General features: G+C 74.5%; 1 protein-coding gene across 1 annotated transcript in view; it reads left to right on the top strand.

The window, feature by feature from the left end:
* Positions 1–267, top strand: part of LOC106723080 (dynein heavy chain domain-containing protein 1-like) — a gene marked incomplete at its 3' end in the record, with an annotated part of 3750 nt that overhangs the window by 2694 nt on the left and 789 nt on the right. Inside the window, exon 7 of the mRNA XM_025193720.1 lies at positions 31–240. Within this exon, the coding sequence (XP_025049505.1) occupies positions 31–240 (210 nt within the window). The remainder of the gene's footprint in view (positions 1–30; positions 241–267) is intronic.

The raw sequence follows: 267 nt of genomic DNA, 5'->3' as shown, positions 1-267 counted from the left end.
CCTCGCCCTGCCGTCTTTGAGTGGGCGCAGCTGCTCAAGTACCGTGTGGCCCTACCGCCGGCGCAGGCCCCGGGGCCAGCCTGGGCAGGCGAAGCACCAGGCTGCTGGGCCGAGGTCCTGGACCAGCGCCTGCACTACGACTACGAGTACGTGGGGCCCGCGGCCCGACCCGTGGGGGGCCCGCAGCTGGAGCGCAGCTTCCTGGGGCTGCTGCTGGCCCTGGATGAGTTTCGCTGCGCGGCCGGGCTGGGCCGCAGGGCCACGGGG

This window comes from Alligator sinensis, unplaced genomic scaffold, assembly GCF_000455745.1.
Source record: "Alligator sinensis unplaced genomic scaffold, ASM45574v1 scaffold948_1, whole genome shotgun sequence".
Classification (NCBI taxonomy): domain Eukaryota; kingdom Metazoa; phylum Chordata; order Crocodylia; family Alligatoridae; genus Alligator; species Alligator sinensis.
Note: the sequence above shows the minus strand (reverse complement) of the source record. Positions and strands in the feature narration are given on the sequence as shown.